General features: G+C 36.2%; 1 protein-coding gene across 1 annotated transcript in view; it reads right to left on the bottom strand.

Moving 5' to 3' along the window:
- pvrl2l (PVR cell adhesion molecule related 2 like) overlaps window positions 1-17,870 on the bottom strand; it is a 125,092-nt gene that overhangs the window by 33,521 nt on the left and 73,701 nt on the right. The window contains exons 2-4 of the mRNA XM_066675079.1: window positions 11,375-11,484; window positions 9,950-10,193; window positions 586-879 (exon numbers count right to left, since the gene is read on the bottom strand). Coding sequence (XP_066531176.1) covers window positions 586-879; window positions 9,950-10,193; window positions 11,375-11,484 — 648 coding nt within the window. The remainder of the gene's footprint in view (window positions 1-585; window positions 880-9,949; window positions 10,194-11,374; window positions 11,485-17,870) is intronic.

The raw sequence follows: 17,870 nt of genomic DNA, 5'->3' as shown, positions 1-17,870 counted from the left end.
ATGAAAATGTATGTTTAATATTCTGTTTGTTCATTTTTATAATTCTGAATATAGAATAAATAGAAGAAAATTGTATAAAAATTGTATTAAACTTTGTTCCCTGTAGAGAATATGTTTTCTTTCTTTTTTTTGCTTAAGAATTCTACAAAACATGCAATTTAACCAGGGTCATCCAGACGTTTGTGAATGAAATATTGCATGAAATGCAATTTGGCACACTTGCTTTTAAAATGCCTTGTGTATGTAGGACCTAGGCATTAATATGCATCTCGAGTGATCCCAACACATATCACTGCCAGAATCCATAGTCGTTCACACCTGGCATTTTAAATGCCTCTCCTGTGACCACCTGGGAACAAACTTCACACATAATTTCTGCTAAAATATGGCCATGGTGCACATTAACCCTAAGGAGTCTGAAAATGTCTGCATATGTATAGGTCAAGTTCAAATGCATTGTATCTGACTAGATAGTAATCCGTTTACGGCGATCAGGTCACAGAGAGCGGATGTTAATGCTATGTGTGAATAAGGGCTATGGCTCCACATTGTATTGTGTAACACATATGTGTTGATATGTCTTACATTGTACCATCAGCTTCATAGGAAAGGTCTGAGGCCGGTCTTGTGTTCGCTGGCTGATCAGACAGGTCAAATCTCTGCCATTGTCACTGGATGATGGGGTCATTCGGTACTCACTCCTTACCGTCACTGTGCCATCTGGCTCCAACTGAGATGTGCTATTGAAATCACCCATGGCATTTGATATCCATGTGATGGTAGCAGCAGGTTTCCCCTGCAGAGCTTCACATCGTGCCACCACCACCTTGGCACTACTGGCCTGCACTACCACCGGGGTTGCAGAGTTCTTAGGCTTGGCTGAAGGGGAGACACAAGGGAAAAGAGAGCAAGAGGTATAAGAATATTTAAGCACCACCATAATGTGACTGATTTTGTTCTCACTGGATCTTGATTTCCAAGTTAAATAAATGGTTGAAAAAAATAAATAAATAAATAAATCATCCTGGGTAAAAATAATTTAAAACCTTGACATGGGGATCATTTATGTACTTTTCAATTTCATAAACATTTGTCATAGATTTTAATAAATGGAATGTAGTGACTGTGATTTCTTCCTCCTTTTATATCACATACAGATCAGGACGTACTCTGCACATTTGCTGTAACAAACAGCATAATTTCAGTTTGACTGTAGTTTCATATCTGTGATTATTCTCTATCTTGACCAAAAATGGGACTTGGATGCAGAGAACAGAAAAGTATTTTTTTAAAATAAATGAATACTTCAAAAGCAAAATGTGGTACAAAATGCTTCTAATAGGAATTTGTAGGAAAATGATGACAAAATACATAAGAATATATAAATTCTTTTTGTTGAATTTTGTTTTGTAAAATTTTGTAATAAAAATGAACATTTGTAATTTTGTAAAATGTAAGAAGATGCAAGTAAAAGATTTCCATTGTTTTGACAAACAACATTAATTGGGTTTGTTGTTTGTTTTTTTAATATTAACACATTTAGATACTGATTCCTACAACCAACCCATTGAGACAGGATCAAAATTTACATAAAATTCACAGAAGTTACACTGGATTTTTGTGACAGTCAAAGATTCCATTTTTAGTCCTGATCGCAATTTCTGTGCTAAAATGAAAATGACCATGAAAAGCACCACCTACTTGTTCCACACTTAGCCTTTTCATTTCCAGGCTGTGCAGTAATTAAAAACATGTTAATATGTTGTAGGTGGGGATACCCTCTCTACTTCTCTGGAGGCAGTTTGTGGCATGATGATGGACGTGGAGATTGGTGAATTGCCAGACAATGATTATTTATTACTTCTATGCTATGTTTATTGCTTGGAGATAGCACATCTTTTACAGATGGATGTAGTTATTATGTACCATTTCTAGGATTGCCAACCATCTTGTAAAATAGGCAGTCATCCTGTATTTGCACACCAAAAACATGTTCTGTATTGAACCAGTACAGGAAGTGATTTGTTCTGTAGATTTGAGGTTAGACTGTTAGGACGGATGATTTACTTGAGGCAGACAAAAACACAACTGCCCCCTCTCAGTCAGAGGGAAGGGGAAACACTCCATGACTCCTAAACAGAAAACGCAATTTGCATTTGTCCTGATTCCCACTTGCAATACTCCTGACACAGTGAGAAAGGCCAGAGCACCATTGAGTTTAAGTAAAGTGTGGAGACAGCTCAGTAATTTTTGACAGATTCCAATTACACAAAATTTATTTGATGTTCATCACTTAGTACGACAGCAAATGGAGGCACAGCCTCTCCTACAGGGGTTTGTTTTGTAGTGAAGCTAAAAGCACCACATCAGTATTTTGAAGTACTGCAGAAATTGACGTATGCATTTATATATAACTTATAATCATATCATATCCTGGAGAAACTACATTTCATTTCTTCATAAACATAACTGCTGTGACAAGGAATGACAATAAAGCTCAATAAATACAATTCAAATCATTATTTTTACATACATTCACACTAGCTAATTACATTAACAAAATATTCTTAGAATGTAAGACAAATATAGGAGTCCTAAAACTGAAAATTGTGTAAAACAAAGGCAAGAAATATCCATTTATATTGATGGTTAAAATAAATCATTTTTCAGATTTTATGTTAAATATATTCCATGCAAAGGGATGAAGTTATGAAATGTGCAAAAAACATGGTAAGAACAATTAGATCAGTAAGTGATTATGTGTTTCCACTGAAGAATAAATGTAGTTTCTTCATTAAATGAAAATTGTACCAATCATTATTTACCTCAATCATGGGCAAATAATATATGTTATTATAAAAATATTACATACATTTTTGAATATTTACTGTACATATAAATTAATTATTGTAATGTAATAAGGATTACAATTATTGTTTATTCTCTTTTAGAAAAGTAATTTATGAACTAATTTAAATTGCAGTTTTTAAGCTGGTAATACAATATTTACAAAAATAAATATGGACACATTCTGCTTTGCTGCTCTTTAGGAAGGCTGTTTGGTATTGTGGCACAACAGGCCGTGCTGTCCAACACAAGTTGGTAGGTGAATTGTCCATGCAAAATGTCCACAGCTGAGAATGAGTGACTGTGTGATGCTCAGCAATGTGTCTAAGTATGTGTTCCTGCCTTGTGCCCAATAATTATGTGACAGAAGTGTGTGATCATCCACAAACTACTCATATCCTACTTTTATCCACTGTCCTATTAAAAATATGTATCTCAATTTTTGCCAATGTTTTGTTTACTACATCATTTGAACACAGCAGCTGTCCTTTACACTGTGTGAAGATATGCTCCAAAATTACTTGGAATATGATCTATTTACATTGACTTCCATTGAAAATTATGAAGGTTTTTTCCTTCTTCTGTAAAATGACTATTTTGGAAGATACGTGTTTTTAATTGGACAGTGACAAAATACAGTGGCAATGTACCATAGCCTAGCTGTCAAAGTAGAGTTTAAGTGCTACTAATTGTCATATGGCCTAAGTACCTCAAAACCTCTCAGAACCCACATTATAACTGAAATGTTTAGGGTGAAGGGGAGAAAATAATAAGCAGTTAAAGCTAAAAATACAAATAACCTTATTCTTTGTTTGTTTGTGCACTTTTTTAAGGCCAAAATGTTGGCACTTACACAAAAATAGTGCACTACATTTATATACTGCACTACATAGAGTATGTGCAGTATATAAATATGCATCTGAATCTCAGAAAGAAACATAATACACATTCAGGTTAAATGCAATGTATGCTCTAAATTCCGTAGTGCACTATATATGAAGAATAGAGCAATTGAGATTCAGCCACTGGGCAGGAAAATGAGACTGAAACAGACCCTGAAACAGTGCGTATGTGTGTACTTGTAGTGGGGACATCATCTAAACTAAACATATATTCAGAGTAATTATACTAAAGACACTGCGGCAGCTTCATCTACTTTAGTTTTTAACACATTTTTCTGCAGCTGATGCAAATTCAATGCTACACCAAGCCATGATCTTGTCACACTCCAGCCCTTCTCTACATACACAGTAGGCAGTGGTGGATAGTAACAAAGTTAATGTAAACTAAAAGCTGAACTTACTTTACTAAGTTTTTTCCATTTTTGGTGACTTTCCTTTAACTTCACTACAGTTCAAAGTCAAATCTCTTACTTTTTATTCCACTATATTATGAAAATCTGTTGTTCCTTTTGGCTTATGTGTGAATAAATCAGTAATATGTCTGTACACCAACCACAGAGAAGTTTACCATCCAATTACTTTTCACTGTTCATGGACCTGTAGATAACAGAATTTACTGTATTTAATCTTAGTCATTGTTATTTATAAAAACTCTGGTGGTTAGCATTAGGGGTAAAGAAAATATACAAAACTCATATTTTTAGATGCAATAACCAGTAATGTGTTAGCACAATATAATCCAAATTATAAAACATATATATATATATATATGTATGCGCTCTTCAGGAAATACACTCAGTGTGCGTGTATGCATAAAATAGGCATTTATGCACCACTCTCCTCCCCACTATACTCACATAGCTATTTCATAGGCACTTGGTTATATCTAATTGAAACTGTTTGCCTTTAGTGTTTGTGCTTATGATAACTTTAATAGACATTGCTGTCAGACTAATTAATGACATTCCATTCAAAGACTGGTAAAACAACAGTGAGTGCCTTCACTTACAGTACGTTAATAATCAAGAGTTTCATTACAAAAATGACAATATAAATCAAGGTACTTTTACTTTCAATACCTAAGTATTTTAAGGCAAATACGTTTACACTTTTGCCCCCAACTGACAGCAGGTAATTCTCTTGCAACAATCAATCCATGAAAAAATACTGGAGAAGCTGGTCTAGTTCCATAACTCCTAATTCTTGAAGCCCCGATTGTTTTTTTCAGAAAACAGTACATATAGTTTTAACATTTATGTTGTATCTTGCAGTATCATGCAGGATATGAAAAATAGCTATTGAAATTCCACTGCATAAAGCTGAGGCACCAGATGAGCCAACAGCCAACAGCCAATAGACAAAACTCCAAAATGTCATGTTTAGCTAAAACTTTAAAATCTCTAGTGAATTGTACACCTAAATAATTTCTGCATTAAAAAGTCCTGTTTAATTATCAAGCTGAACAAGTCACAGTACAGTATCTGCAACTACATTGATTTTAAAAGATCTCTATGTAGCCATAAACAGGAAGAAGAATTGTGCTGTCCCACAAAGTTCAATCACGTGTTGTGTTTTGACTATACGTAAATTAGACGACACTGAATAGAAAAAAGTCAAATATATAAGCTGAGCAAACATTAAAAGTGCTCAGAAAACAAAAGAGGAACAAGCTCCCAGCGACATTAGAAAAAATATCCCATATTTAATACTGGCGCATATTTACAGTACAAGCCTCGTCACTGAACTATGAGAGTCAAAAATACAAAAAGAAAATAGTCATTCATTAATTGCAATCATGGTAAAATGTATAACTATGATATTAACTTGCGCTCATATTGCCCAGCAATATATATATATATATATCAATTTCCAGATCTACTATTACTGATTTAAATACTGTGTATATCGCTACCCTGAGAGTTGTGAAAGAGCCTCAGTGTACAGGTATTATTAGCTGATTTTGCCAGATTGATCCAACTTGGGTTAATTTTATCCCAGGAAAAAGAAGTTTCTGATTTTCAGTGTTAATTAATCTTATAATATTACAAGCATTACGTTGCAGAAAAATGGGGAAATTTGTTGAATTAAAAATACACTATGAATTCTTTTTTAAGTGAAATTACAAATAAAATAAAAAACATTTAAACATTTAAAATCACAGTCAAACAAGAGCAATAAACTAGCAAGTCAAAGACACCTATGCCAACATATCACCTTTTTGTTTTCTAAAGTACCCCAAAATCTTACTTTCACAATATATATTATTCATATTTATGAAGTATTTCACATTAGAGTTTAGTAGTTAAAATACAAACAACATATTGCTATAGTTATCAGCCAATATACAATGTCAGATAACAAATGTCAAAATCTAAAAAACAAAAATTGCCAGAAAACAAGATCAGAAAAGCAGTAAAGTGGACAGAACTGTTTGACATAGTGATGTTTGAAACAGCTGAATTCTCTTTTACTCTTCAAATTTAAACCTCCAAAAATCTAGAAAAGTGTGCAATTTTATGCCCAATTTGATGCTGAAAATAAATAGAGATATAATTGAATTTTTAGCTTTGTGAAGGGGGTAATGGCTAATCAACCGCCATACAAGCTCTTATGAATAGGTTGAATGATTAGATGGATTTCTGACATGTCAGAAATATTTGGTGCTTGTTTTGTGAACGGCCTCATTCTCTGATTTTGCAAAGTCATATGTGAGTCAGAAAAATACACACACACCTACATAGTCCCTACATAGCCAAATACAGGCTTAAAATAGGGAACACTCTGTACAGCAAAATGGATTGTAAATGGAAAACTCTGATTATGAATCATTATTAGAATTATAATGATTTTTGAATGCATTAACACATTAATTTAGGCATCAAGAGGTCCTACATTCCCACAAACTGTGATATGCCCAAGATTGAGAAAAGGTCATTCTGATTTGTACTGCATCTTACATAGATACTGGCACTTCAGAATTGTTCTGCCTCTTCATTGAATCTCTCCAATAACAGCACTGGTCCTGTCTGAATATTAGATGAGAGTGCAAAGACGTTTGCTTTCTGTTTTAAAGTTTAAATGGAACAAAATACAGTTTAAATGGAACAATACAGACTAAATCAGGATAGATCAATTAGATAAATTAGTGTACTGATTAGATCTGGTGAAAATTAGTACAGAGAAGAAAAAGAACCAAGAGAAATGACTGCTTGTGCTTCACACCTGAGCTCCCCACACTTCAAAGTAAACAGTGACTCATTCTCAGTAGTGGCACAAAGAGTCATTCTGAACAGGACTGCTTAGACAGAGTAAGAAAATTGCTGTGCTGATAACTTGGGGAAAACCGGAATAATAAGTCAATTTTAACCATTTTGTTTATTGCCCAGAGCATATAATAGCTATTAAAAATGTATATATATATATATATTATTTTATGTCATTGAGAAACCTGCTTTAAATGGGAATTCCTGACATCCCTTTAGTTGTCTGAGCACACTCACCAACTATACACTTATGGTATATGTCTCAACAAAGTATAAATAGAAGAGAAATAGAACAGAAAGAATATAATAATATATGAGGGTGAGAAGAGTTGAAACAGAAGGGATAGAGATGGGTTGGAGAGATAAGAACACAGGCACAGCGTTTAGATGAATGTCAATATGCTTTTGAAGAAAGACATGAGTTTTTGAAACAAAGAAATGAAGAACATAAAATTATGATGAGATGAGTTCTGAACTTAACAAGTGGTCAGATCAATTTGCCAAGGCAGTGCTGATTCACTCTGAGCCTTGGGCCCTTGATAACCCTGGCTTAGTCACTGAAACGATGGAGCTGGCTAATGGGAGCCATTAACATTAAAACAGATGGCAGACAGACTGCAGTTAGCAGAAGTAACTGGAACATACATAGTCACAATCCAATCTTGGGTCTGTATTCCCTAAAACATCTCAGAGGATGAGTGCTGTTAGTGAAGAGTTTAAAAAGAGCATCTCATGGAGACTATAGGGTTTCAGAAGTAAAGCTGTGGAGGGGTTCACCGTTCTGTGAAAGAATTTGCAGCCATACAGTAAAACAATTCAAGAATTGTGTTTCTCAACATAAATCACGTCTTGACTACTGCAATGCAGTGCTAACGGGCCTTCCAGCCTGTGCTATAAAACCATTACAGATGATCCAGAATGCAGCAGCACGTCTGATCTTCAACAATCCAAAAAGGGCACATGTCACCCCACTGCTCACTGAGCTCCACTGGCTTCCATTTGCTGCTCGCATCAAATATAAATCCTGCACGATCGCTTACAAGGTGATGACAGAGCAGGCGCCCTATTACCTGCATTTGCTCCTAAAGGCCTATGTCCCGCCTCGGCCACTGCGCTCTTCCACTGAACGTCGCCTTGCTTTACCCAACACCCACACTAAGCAATCCAGACTGTTCTCTTCCATAGTTCCCAGATGGTGGAACAAGCTGCCTACCTCCACCAGAGCAGCAGAGTCCCTCGCTGCTTTTAAGAAACTCCAAAAACTGAGCTCTTTAGAGAACACCTGCATTAGCCAGTATAGCTATCTGATGCGTATAGACATAATCTTTTAATGTTGCATTGTTTAATGTTTTAATTTTTATATTTTTGTCATTGTATCATTGTATCATTGTGTCTATCATTGTAAGTCGCTTTGGATAAAAGCACCTGCTTAATGAAATAAAGTAAAGTAAATTAAATCACCAAAGACCCAGTACACTACATAACTACAACATACCACTTTATTTTAAATGTCTTTACACAGAGTTTCACTGAAAACATCTCTATTTGCAAGGGCCAAGGCCCAAAACAAATGTTGCCTGGTCTGCAGGCCCTCAGGTGGCACTGTACTAAAACAGACATGTTTCTATAGCGGAAATCACTGCATGGGCTCAGGAACATTTCCCAAAACCAATGTCTGTGAACACTATGTGTCGCTGCATCCAGAAATTTAAGTTCTAACTCTGTTATGCAAAGAAGAGGACTCAGAAATGCCACTGTCACTATAATGAAGACCTGAACTGTTGAATAGCTGAGATCAGGCATTACACTTTCAAATTACACATTAAAAATATGTTGCTATCATCAAATAAAAAATTGGATTATAGTTTTAAATAAATTGGATTCAGCATTTGAAACGATGTATTAGTGCTATTTTCAGTAAAATATATTGTTTAAAATGTTTGCACATCAGTGTTTGTATTTAGTTACAGTAAGATTTGTAAATTGAAACATTAAATTGTCTGAATCCAAAAATGTATTTCAAGGAATGTTGTGTTTTAGAAAATCAGTAAGGCCGTGTTTGAAAATCTTTCAAAAGTGAAAAGATATTTTTGCAAAGAAGTTGGGTTTTTATTAGCTTGTGTTTTGTTGTTTGATCCAGCAAGTGTAAGAATGGCCACTCAAATCCATTCCCCCAAAAAAGAGAGCGACTGCATTTCAGTGGAAGTTGTTGTCGCTATTAGTATAACTTTCTCTAGTATGTAACTAAAAATGTTAATAGTGCAGTTTAAAAAGAGGAATTTACAAATATTCTAATTATTTTTTAAAATTATATTAAACAAACAACCAAAATTAAAAACAGGTGTAATGAAACCTAATTTTAAAAAATGCATATATAGAAGCCTTAAACCAATCATATTTACATATGTATTATGTACATGTGTTAAACCCATGAATAATTACGTTTTAAAACTTCGTTGACTGATAAATATCAATTTGCTCAGAAATTTTACAATAAAAATTAATACCTTAAGGCAATAAGTACAGAATTAATTAAATTAAACATGGAGATAAAATGTAAAACATAATCATTTAAATAATTATTTATTCAATAATTCAATTTTAAATTTATCATTTCAAAGATGCATGTTTCCAACAAATAAAAAAATTCAAACTTATAAATGTTTACATTTTTAAAACTACACATATCACATATTTTAAATCGTATTAATGCTTTGAAAATTTTAATTCATTCATTGTCTTTAACCACGTATCCAGTTCAAGGTCGCGATGCGTCCAGGGCCTACCCGGACTCACTGGGCTGCAAGGCTGAAAGATTTCATTCATATTTTATTTTTCATCTAGATATCTCAGATTGCTCTTAGCCCATTTATTTTTTAAATGTCATTTCAATAAGCAGGCCTCTCAAAGCTGGAATGTGTTTTGTCAGTAGCTTACCGAGCATGATGAGTGTTGTGGTGCCCTGTTCATTTCCACTAGGGTAGGTTGCATATTCGCAGGTATACCTGCCAGCGTCAGACATCTTCACACTGTCTATTCTTATGGAGGGGTTCTCCAGGGAGGCCATGGTGAACTTGACACGGCCTTTGAAGGCTGATGTAGGGAAACTTTCACCATATAAGGGATGGAAAACAGCTATGTTCTCCCTCTGGCCCTCAGTTGCTTCAAAGATCCATGAAACCTGAGGGTCCAAAACATTTTTGATGAAATTTGCAGAATGCTGATCATCAGATTACATTAAGTTGTTAAATTCTGATTGTTATTGATGAATGAAGGCAATTACATTAAATTCAATACTGTTAGTAAATTACAGCTCTATTTGTAACGAATCTTAATCAAACCACTGGCATGCCTTTACTTTTCTATGACATACTACAAAACTATTCACGTGAGAAGGGATTTAAAATAATTTTTTAAAGTAATAATTTAGTTAGATACTAAGTACTCAGTTGCACATGTATAGTATTATACTTACAGGTATATCTGCATTCAATAGACATGCCATCTATGGACAATTTTAGGTAAATGACTGTCTATAGCACATCTATTTCTATGACTACTGTTCATTCTCACTTTACCCCATCCACAAATAGAAAAGGATCATGATCAGTTCAACACTGATCTCACGAACTGATCATTCAGGAGGACCCATGGAAGACCATCCTAAGCACAGTGGTGGCATCCACCTGGTGGTGGCATGTTAGTGTGTGCTTTATCCTTGAAGATTATAAACAGCGTTTCTAGATTTTTAAACACTGTACACTCTTATTGGCTATGATATAAACACATTTTACCTCTAATAGTAACAGTATTAAATTACTAGGAGCTACAATTAGTATTTCTTTGTTGTATATAGTAAAAGAAGGTATTTCTGACTGGCGGTTTTCAGGGTTAGTTAAATTAATATATATTTTTTAATGTGACTTCACAGAATATCAATTCCTCCTACATTGTCATTATATGTACTATATCCCTAACAGAGCCATTATGACTTCTGAAGGAATATCAGCCGATTATTTTTCAGTCTTTGATCCAATTACATTACTTAGGCATAATCACATATCCTTTTCACTGATAGATAAAACACAAATAACAAATTATGCAGTAACAGGCTACAAGTATTTATTACCTACATATTAAACATACCTGACCAGTGACTCTGAGTCTTCTGATTACAGCACTGCTAAGTGTCTCACTGAGTCACTAGATCAAGGAGATTTAATTATAGACTGGCTGAAATACGAACTGACTGACTCCATTACTGACTGACCGACATTATTTAAGACACATCTTCTGATGTTTAGAGCTGTCAAATTACTAAACATTTGATGCAATTGAGTAGAAATGCAATACTGTCAATACCTGTGTGAGTTTAGTACTTCCAGGGTTGGTGAACTCACAGAGTAGATTAACAGATCCATTTGGATAGGCCTCCACCTCAGTCGACACACGCACACGCTGAGCGTAACCCACTGCAACGAAAGAATAAGAAAAAATTAGGCACCACAGACACTAATGTAGACCAAATTCGAACTTCATCCAAAATAGTTTTTAATAGACACTTCCATTTCTCACTAATTATAACCTGAGTGCTGTGCTTGTCGAAGTGGCTGAATCAAATAGTCAGCAAGTGCAGCTTCACACTCCTTAGAATCTCATTTTAAAAACATTACAGCATGGCGCCTAATATTCGGTAATAAAATATAGTCAAAACTCAGTAGCTCAATATTGCCAAACATTGCACTGACATTAAATATCTAATGATGTTCACAAATCTCAATAGTAATTTTTCCCTCTATTATATGACCAACATATTTATCAAACTTTATTTGAATTATTTTCTCAGATATATTTTTATACAGGCAGAGGTAACTTTACTTATTGTATAGAATGTTTTCTTACAGTTTCTAATTGCCAGATTTGAAAACAAGCTGGAGCAACTACTGTCCAGTCAAAATTCATCATTAAAGCCCATTGGGCATGGGGGGTGTACAAGTTATATTGTTCCATGCTGCGCTTCAAGTCTCCTTAACAGGTTCCTGCAGTGAAGGGCATGAGAGATCTCCCTGCACAACAAGAGTCAAAAGCTATCAAACAGCATGAGGGCTACTGGAGAAGAGCACTAAACATAGTGACTCTATCTGCCACAGGCACAGTTTTCAGTATAGTGTGAGAGCACAAACAAACAAACCAACACACTCACTCCCACACACACCTGATGAATCAAAAACATTCAAAAGACAATTAAAAGGAAAACATACCCAAAATTATTTTGAAATCAATGGGTTTCATCAAAAGAAAGCAACACGAAACGAGGACAAGCATACACACACACACACACACACACACACAAACACACACACAGAAACACATGAATAAATGCATACACAACCATACATTGTATGCCTCACAGATCAGAGATACAGGTACAAATGGTAATTAATTGTAAGAAGACCCCAAAGATGACATGCCCCAATGCACCATATCAGGTCATTTATTATTATTTAAAAAATCTTGCTATTGCCCGTATAATTTATGAATTTATCATTATAAATATAACTACAATTCACATAAACATATATTAGTCATCCTATATTAAATCTGCCTGGACGTGTGAAGCTTGTAGCCAATGTATCACCATATATATTACTTTTTAAGTTGAACTGAAATGTACTGGTCAGGTTTCCATGTTTACTTGGAGTCTGTAATGTGTCTCAAATAATTCTAGAGACCAAATGTATTTTATTAATATTTGTATTTATTTATTTATTTTATGACCAAATTTTATTTATTTTTCTGGTTAATTTGTCACAATTTTTTTCCATTTCTAAAACATTAAAACTTACATGATTGCAAATACATTTCAACCTATATTCAATTGAATACACTACAAAGACAAGATAAACTTTGGGTGCAAGGCGGGATATTGGCGCCAGGCGGGAATACACCCTGGAGGGGGCACCAGTCCTTCACAGGGCAACACAAACACACATTCACTCACCCCTACGGACACTTTTTTGGAGTCGCCAATCCACCTACCAACGTGTGTTTTTGGACTGTGGGAGGAAACCGGAGCACCCGGAGGAAACCCACGCAGACACATAGAGAACACACCACACTCCTCACAGACAGTCACCCGGAGGAAACCCACGAAGACACAGGGAGAACACACCACACTCCTCACAGACAGTCACCTGGAGGAAATCCACGCAGACACAGGGAGAACACACCACACTCCTCACAGACAGTCACCCGGAGGAAACCCACGCAGACACAGAGAGAACACACCACACTCCTCACAGACAGTCACCCGGAGGAAATCCACACAGACACAGGGAGAACACACCACACTCCTCACAGACAGTCACCCGGAGAAAACCCACGCAGACACAGAGAGAACACACCACACTCCTCACAGACAGTCACCCGGAGGAAATCCACACAGACACAGGGAGAACACACCACACTCCTCACAGACAGTCACCCGGAGGAAACCCACGCAGACACAGGGAGAACACACCACACTCCTCACAGACAGTCACCCGGAGTGGGAATCGAACCCACAACCTCCAGGCCCCTGGAGCTGTGTGACTGCGACAACTACCTGCTGCGCCACCGTGCCGCCCGTAAAAGTCTCTTACTTCTGCATAAAAACTGTGATAACTTGAATATTGTTACTCATTCTTATTGTTAGTTAAATATTGGCATTTGTTCATAACATTTGATTTCCATAACTGTACAGCACTTTGGTCCGCTCCTGTCTTTAAATGTGCTTTAAATATAAAATCTAACTTTATTTAATTTAGGAAAGGAATTATAAATCTAAAGAAGCATACACACACATTGAATATAGATATATATAGTACCACTACATTCAATTCTAAATAACCACACATTTGTGAATTATGCAGCATGAACAGTGAAAGACATATGTCATTTGAAAGAAAAGCCAATGTTATCTAATGACAGGTTGAAATACATGTGGTGCATGATTCAATGAAGAATATAGTGCTGAGAACACTATGAATACATTTATATTCAGTAGAATTTCCTTCTCTACTGTGTTTCAAGTGTTTGTTCCTTCTCTGAGATTGTTGAGCATTTACATACGCAGAAATCTGAAACTGTGGGAAATATACAGTACAATATACATATTTACTGTATAGAACTTTATCACAAAAATGGCCTTGCTACACAATGTTTTTAAAACATTTAACCCCTCTCCCTGATTCATATTCATATTTTCCTGATTCTTTTTTTTTAATCACCAATTGACTTTAATCAGTTCTGAGATGAATCAATCAGTGAGGTTTAATTCCATTTCATTGTCTTCTCAGGGCACTGTATAGCTTCTTTAATTAAGTATTAGCATCTAACCTCTACATCTAATACAATTATTTCTCAAAGCCATGTTCATTGTTTAAGAACCTGAAGTTATGTAATGATGAAATGAGTACAGTACTGCATTTATTTTAGTACTATTTCTGTCATCACAAACCTACCGTGCAGACACCAAATTGTCTGTTAATTATTAACATCTCCAAAAACATATTTGTTAGTCAACTCGAGTACACAGCTTAACTTTTTTTAAAGCACTAACAACAAGAACGTGTTTGTCTCTCACATTGATTCTATGAACTCTTTGGCATCAGCAAAAGACCACATTCCCATTCCTTTGGAGAACCACAGATTTCATTCCACCGTTCACAGTCACCAGAGTTTTAACTCACACCTGTTCCTCATTTTTATTTTGCCAGTATATAATCCTGAGCTTTAGTTAGGCTTTGCTGGGTATTGCCCTCTCCGCTCCTGTGCATACAAAGCATTTATGTCAGTTTTTTTGTCTCTGTTTGAACTCGTTTTTCTGTATATCTTACTTCTCTTTTGGATTTTCCTCTTTTTGGCTCTGAATGTTTGTGCTGATGTTTTTCTGGTTTGACCTTGGACTGTTGCTCATTTTCTCATTATTTTATCCCTGCCTGTTACTTTAATTCTGGCTCCTTTATCTGCTAGCGTCAACTCCTTTTCTCAGGCATGACACTGTAAATCTCTTGAACAAATATTTAAAAGACAAACGTACAAAGAAAAATTCCAGGCCTTCTATTGGTGGTTGATTGATTACATTTGGTGGATAAACAGTTACACTTATTAACAAACGTGTTCTGAAGCTGACAGGGTTAATACGAAGAAGACAAAGTAAGATCAGTATTCTGCAAGATCTGATGTTTAACAGTGTATATGGATGTGGGTTCACTATTTGGCAAATAACATCACTGTAAAACATTCTATCTATGTGTTATAAACTATTATTATTGAATTGTAATGTGTTTACAACCTAATTAATAGCCATTAATAAACAGAAGCAATCATTAATAAACAGACGTAATTCATTTATAAACCTTTAAATGTGCAGTCTTAAACTAAAGTGGTACTGTAAATCTTTGTTAAGTGACAGCTAGTCAGTGTCAGCCACTGACACTCCACCCCCAATTTGACAGAGAGGCTGATATATTCAGTGCATTAATCTGGCCTTAGTGTCAGGATTCTGCCAGTTGCATGATAAGGCTCTCTATACAACTGTATATATGCACCTCTGTGGATCATTTTGTACTGGCTCTGCTACTGATCTGACATGAAAGACTGCTTCCACATGTCATGCCAAAATAGCAGACTTGTGATTGGTCCTTTTGCATATATGTCAACATCCTTTTCCTGCAGTAGTAGGTGCTTCTTGGCCATGTTAAGTTGCAAAAGATATCAGACTCTCCATAGACTGGTCACAGCATTTTTTTTATACATAATATACCCAAGCACATTTGGCAATGTTAATAACAGTAACAGTTTGTCATGCAATGCCATCTGGGGTCTCAAAGTTCATGCACATTCACATGATCTCCAGGCTTCTACTTCACAAATAAAGTCTTGTGCATTTGACAATCCACTCACCAGGCCTGGTACAAGTAGATGACCCACAACCCATCTTTGCTTGCAACAACAGAGCCTTTGATTGGTGGCTCGTTACCTTCACAAAACAAGACCCCTGCTCACTATGGAATATTTCAAAACAATGTACACGAATATTCCATTAAAAGGAGAGGAAGAGATTTCAGGGCTCTAGTGTGAGGAACTGTGTGAACATCTGCTTGCGTTTGTGTGCAGTTGAGTGTTGTACTGCTCATTTCTGTAATTTGAAGGCCATAGCGAATGTGACTCAGTCAGTGAAGCAGAATTTCTCCCTGAAGGAACATAATGGCCTGTCAGACCAACACCAGAGAGTAAGACATTGAAAGCAGAGCACATCAGCTCACTCTTCTTTCTCATTCACTGTGCTTGTCTTCTTGCCCTCTCAAATTTTTTCCCTGATTTACCTCATCTCATAAGCATTCCATATGCCACTGGCTACATAATTCCACACTCTTTTCTACCCCTCCCGACACACACACACATTTTCACCCCAAAGGAATGTCTCTATTACATAGAATCAGAATCACTTCATTTCACCAAGTATGTCAGACAGACAAGGAATTTGTGTGTCTTGGTGAGTGCACACATTTACAACATGTAACATACAATATACAGACACAGAGACGACTAACAAGTATTAAACTAAGGGAATCCTGCAAATAAAATAAAGAAAAAGAGGAAAAAAATAAATAAATCATGTGCAACTGGATGGGTGATGGGTAGATGTGCAAATTAAAATGTCATATATATACACACACAGGATATTACAGAATTATTAAGCATTATTCAATTATTAAACATTTTAAATGCTGTACAGTTGCGCAACTACGCATATATTACAAAGCAGATACAACACAAGCCTGCAGTTGTAGGTTCTCAGTTTTAAGATTAAGGTTTAAAGTGCAAAGTGTCCACTGTTGTTGACAAGTGCTACGAGTGCTGGCATGTCTGGATGTACTGGTTTTGAAGGTCCTGAGTCTTCTGCCAGAGGGAACTGCCTGGAAGAGGTGATGTCCAGAATGAGAGGGGTCAACTGTAATTTTGCCAGCATGTTTCATCACTCTGCTGTGGTAGATGTCCTGAAGGATTGGCAGACTAGGATAGACCTGTCCTGAATATTCGCTGAAGCTTGGCTCGTTCCTGTGAGGTGGAGGAACCAAAGTAGATGGATATTGTCAGGATTCATCTGTAGTGTCTGCTTTTGTGATGTTTTGGTTCTATGTAATTTCACTTGTGTTTCCTTTAGCCACCCCCACACCTGTGAACGGTTTCTAATTGGGCGATCCAGCTCACAGGTGATACTTGTTACCCAGGTCTTTATAAAGCCTGTCATGTGTCTCTTATGTTGCTGTTCATTGTAGTCATTGTTTCTGTCTATGTTTCTAGTGCCTGTATTCTTAATGTTTGTTCTGTGCTTTGTTGTCCTTATTAAACCCTTTTGTGTCAGCACCTCAGCACTTTCACCTTTGTGTTTCCAGTACCCAACCGTGACATGGATGATGTCAGGATGGACTCCTACTGAGTAAAACTGTATCATTAGAGACTGCAGCAGACGTCTGAGAAAAAACATTCTTTGCTGTGCTTTCTTGGCTATGGAGATGATATACTGCCACTTCAGGTCCCTGGATATGATTGTGCTCATAAACTTGAGTGACTCCACGGTGGAAACCACAGATCCGTTGATGCTGAGGTTGTGGGCAGGGTATAGAGAGTGGGTTGTATCTCTAGTCCACTACCATCTCCACAGTTTTTAGCAGCATGGTTGTTGCTGCACCAGAAGATCAGCTGTTCAACTTCCTTCACGTAGGCCGACACATCACCGTTGGTTAGGAGACTCACTACAGCTGTGTCATCAGAAAACTTCAGGATCTTTACAGCTGGCTGAAGGGGTGAG

The sequence above is a fragment of the Hoplias malabaricus genome, chromosome 6, assembly GCF_029633855.1.
Source record: "Hoplias malabaricus isolate fHopMal1 chromosome 6, fHopMal1.hap1, whole genome shotgun sequence".
NCBI classification, from domain to species: domain Eukaryota; kingdom Metazoa; phylum Chordata; class Actinopteri; order Characiformes; family Erythrinidae; genus Hoplias; species Hoplias malabaricus.
The sequence above is the reverse complement of the archived record's forward strand: the minus strand, read 5'-3'. Positions and strand labels throughout refer to the sequence as shown.